Source organism: Poecilia reticulata, unplaced genomic scaffold (genome assembly GCF_000633615.1).
Source record: "Poecilia reticulata strain Guanapo unplaced genomic scaffold, Guppy_female_1.0+MT scaffold_280, whole genome shotgun sequence".
Classification (NCBI taxonomy): domain Eukaryota; kingdom Metazoa; phylum Chordata; class Actinopteri; order Cyprinodontiformes; family Poeciliidae; genus Poecilia; species Poecilia reticulata.
Window position 1 is genome coordinate 69,275 of NW_007615059.1, and position 4,329 is coordinate 73,603.

General features: G+C 39.0%; 1 protein-coding gene across 1 annotated transcript in view; it reads left to right on the forward strand.

The window, feature by feature from the left end:
* The window catches only part of LOC103460734 (protein FAM19A5-like), a 61,305-nt gene that overhangs the window by 52,532 nt on the left and 4,444 nt on the right, over positions 1-4,329 (forward strand). The window contains exon 3 of the mRNA XM_008403020.2: positions 2,433-2,560. Coding sequence (XP_008401242.1) covers positions 2,433-2,560 — 128 coding nt within the window. The remainder of the gene's footprint in view (positions 1-2,432; positions 2,561-4,329) is intronic.

Genomic DNA, 4,329 nt, shown 5'->3' on the forward strand with positions numbered 1-4,329 from the left:
TTTGAGCAGAAAGACGAAGAGGGAAAAAAACCCGCAGCCGGAATCCGCGGTGCAGGGAGGATTTCCATGGTAACAATGGCTGATCGATCATTCTTATTAGCAACAGACAACGAGTATCAGAGACTGAGAGAACGATGAGATCCTGGCAGTCTGACTGAGAGGCAGCTACTCAGAGATCCAAGCAGGGGAATAGCGGCGCTGCGTAGCTGCAGGGAGTCGATCACTACGGGGTCAGGCGGAGCCACGACTTTAGCAGCTAGCAGTAAACAGCTTACAGCCACGGCTAACTCCGGGAGCCAAGGTAGAAAAGCCTTTTCCCCCATAGTCCAAAAGACTGCATTTGTGGCTGCATTTTTACTCCAAAATGCAGCCACAAATGCAGTGGCTGCATTTTGTCTATGGAACACAAAATGTCACTAAAATCACTGTCCTTCTAAAATCTTTCAGAAAATCGTAAAAATGCACTGAAGCATATCAAATTGTATCGCTCAAAAAATATTGTGATACATATCGTATCGTGAAATTATTGTATCACTACACCCCTACTAGCTATTATAACTATGTATAACTAAAACAGTTATAAATAGTCCAGTGTGTTCCATTTAACTTGAGGTAAGGTTACATTAAAAGACTCTGTGSTCTAGGACTGTTTTTAGTGCACAGATTGGCAGGTTTTCAATCTGTGCACTAAAAGGCCTGTTTATCATTCTACTTATGAAGAAAAGTTGGCGGACAACTTTCTCTGTTCTGGGCTTCATCTCCAAGCGTGCCAATGATGTCATCACCAAGACACTATCCTGTTACCCAAACCAGAAACCCTGGCTAAATGCTGAGGTGAGAGCTCTACTGAAAGCTAGGGATATTGCATTCAGGACAGGCACTCCAAGAGGTAAGGAAAGAACTGACTGCTGGCATTGTGAGGGCGAAGGCCACATTCGCCCAGAAAATTCAAGGTCCCTTCATCACCACCTGGTGCATGTGGAAGGTCATCAAGTGCATCACAGACTACAACATCAGGGATACACAATGCCCAAAGGACCCCTCATTGCCAGATGCACTCAATAAATTCTATTCCCACTTTGAGGATCCTAACACCTCCCCTCAGTACCAGATAATACCACTACCTGATGACACGCCTCTCTGTGAGACCACAGGGGAAGTCCCTCCAGGAAAATCAACCCTAACAAGGCTGCAGACCCCGACAACATCCCAGGGCATGTACTGAGGGACTGTGCACATCAGCTGTCTGAGGTGTTGGCGGACATCTTCCACACCTTACTATCACTGTCATCTGTATCCACCGGCTTAAAGACCGCCACTATTGTCCCTGTCCCCAAGTGCTCCACAGTGACGGGGTCGTGACCCATATCAAGGGCTATATTGCGCCACTGTGGACCCCCATCAGTAGGCCTACAGAAAGAACTGTCCTACTGCTGATGCCATCGCATTGGTGGTCAACACAGCCCTAACACACCTACAGAACAGGAACTCTTACATCTATCTGCTCTTTCTGGATTTCTATTTGGCCTTCAACATCATAAACCCTGTTGTCATAACAAAAACATTTTTGTCTAGGTTAATAAGTTGTCATAGCAAAGACATTTTAAACATTGTCAACTTTGTATGAAAGTGTCATATTTACGAAATGACATGACAACAGTCATAAATATTCACGAAGACTTCTTCATGAACATGAGTGTCATAAACATGACAGTGACATGTTTATGACACTGTCATTCTTGGAATACCACCATTCCAAGAATGTATCTTGCTGCACACTGTCAGAATTGTAGACTCTGTCAAACATGACACTGTCATAAACATGATCTGATCTGGTGCAGATCAGTCATAAACATGATCTGATCTGGTGCAGATCAGTCATAAACATGACAGTGTCATGTAAGTCTTATGCACACCCCTTCAAATAATGTGTTACCAATACGTAACACTGTATCATATGTCTAATTTTCTTTCAGAAACAATCTTTCTAGTTGAATGAAAATTKTACATCTCAATCATATTCAGGGGTATGAATAATTTTGAGATATATTGTTTGTCTTATATTATTTCCTAATATCATGATTTTAGAAATGTTGTAAATATGTTCATAATATTTAAATATTATAAAATCATAGTTTATATAATTTTAATAATATGAAAATGCATCCCCAAACTGACCATTATGAAAATAAAATATTTTCATATTTTGTGAAAATATTCATATTTTCAACTTAAATTTAATATTTATTGCTTTAGTGATATTTTGACAGAATGTTCTGTGTTTTATCTTTATTCCCAAGTGACCAATTAAACACATATTTGCAAATTAGCCTTTCATTCAGTTTTGAGACAGTTTGAAAAGATTCTACCTACAGAAAAACATTAAAGGAATAAAAATGACTAAGCTGACGTGTTTTGTTCTTTCCCCCCAGTTCAAATCGTCAGGAGTAAACAGTGGTGCGAAATGATTCCATGTTTGGATGATGAAGGCTGTAATATCCTGGTCAATGAATCGGGCTGGACCTGCACACAAACAGGACGCCGAGTAAAAACTACCATGGTAGGAGCAGAACTTGTTGGGCTACTGTGATTCTTTACTATCACATAATTTGAAATTATCTTTAACAAAGAGTGAGGAAAAACTGTTTCAAGAACCAGAGAAAGAATATATATTCTTTATCAATATTTATTGTAATGTTTTACAATGTTCAAAGACTCACTGAAGAGTCAGGAGAAAAAGCCTAGAGAAGAACACAACAGGAGGGTAGGAGGGTTTTATTCCATTCACATAGGTTGACAATCTAGTTACAAAACAGATTGCAAGCATATGTGTTTGCTTTCATAAAGGAAATYAAACATTCWAGGATGTTCTTGAGGGTGGATAGCAGACAAACGAGAAGTAATTCAACAACTTTATTGTAGTATAGGTTTTGGAGAGACAGCTTCAGAACTTTCCCACGAGCATTACATAAGAATCATAACATCATTATGCATTGATACACTCATAATCATAGTAACCTTAAACTTTTCGATCGCATTTTCTCTCTTCTGATACTAAAAAATCAGATTAAAATGAAAATTAAAAACTTAACCTAACCTAACAATAAAAAACTGAATAAGTAGGATCAGGGAAAATGGTGTAAAGTGCACAAACATGCTCTGTTTTTGTGAAACACAGATGTCTTGGTATTAACAAATCAAAGGGACACCCTGAAAGATGTAGAAAACAAATATAATGTTACATCAAAACAAGTAGAAATTTAGATTTTATATTTGAAGTAAAACAAATAAAGATTAAAGCTACATGTAGCATTGGCAGTTCTCACAGCTCAGTGCCGCTCCGGCCTCATGACTACCGCATGAGCTCCAGCAACGCCATCCGCTTGCTTTGGCCATGCTCTCATGCAGTTTCCACACCCGTCCTCTAGGCAATGGACATAAATATGTTGTGGAGTGCTCCCTAATAATGCACAAACAATCTGGTGCAGATCAGTTGATGTATTAATGAGATATATCTAATGGAATAAGTTGTTCCACTTAGAGGTTTTGTTCCACTTAGGCCAACCCTATTTGAGGGTTGGCCACGCTCACATTTTGTGATGTAGGGTTGTAGTCAAGACCACCTAACCCGATACCAAGTCAAGACCAAGACCAGAGTGTATCGAGACCGAAACAAGACCAAGACTTTTATTGTCCGAGACCAAGACTGGCGCCCCGCACTACATGACACACTAAAATGTGAAATATGATCGAAATTGCTCCTTATATTGATCTGAAGGATCCACATTCCCATAAAAGCACCTAGATATTAAATGCTTAGAGCTGAAATAAATGTAATCAATATCCTTATCAATTCAAACTCTTCATTCTGCTTTGCTTCCATCTCTGTGCCACAATCCGTGAAGGTCTCATACCATAAATAAAAGGATAACGAACCTGGGCGGTTCCCCATCAATCAATCAATCAATCAATCTTTATTCCAGACCAAAAAGGTCAATAAAAAAGGTAAAAACAAAATAAGAGAAAAATAATAAAATAAAAAATAAATAAAAACATGACATTCACTGAGTCACAAATAAATGATGACACCAATGTTTCCACAATCTTGAGAAAAATCTCACTGTACTAAAAACAGGATTTACTAAAATTGCAATTATATTATTGCATGACACAGAAAATCTACACATACATCTATACATGAGATTCCTGAGCACAGCTGCGCATGTGGGAACATCATTATGTACAAACATATGGCTAGCACTGCTCCATCTAGGCACTCTGAGTAGGAGCCTCATGCCGTCATTGTAGGCCACATAAAGTTTCTGCAGG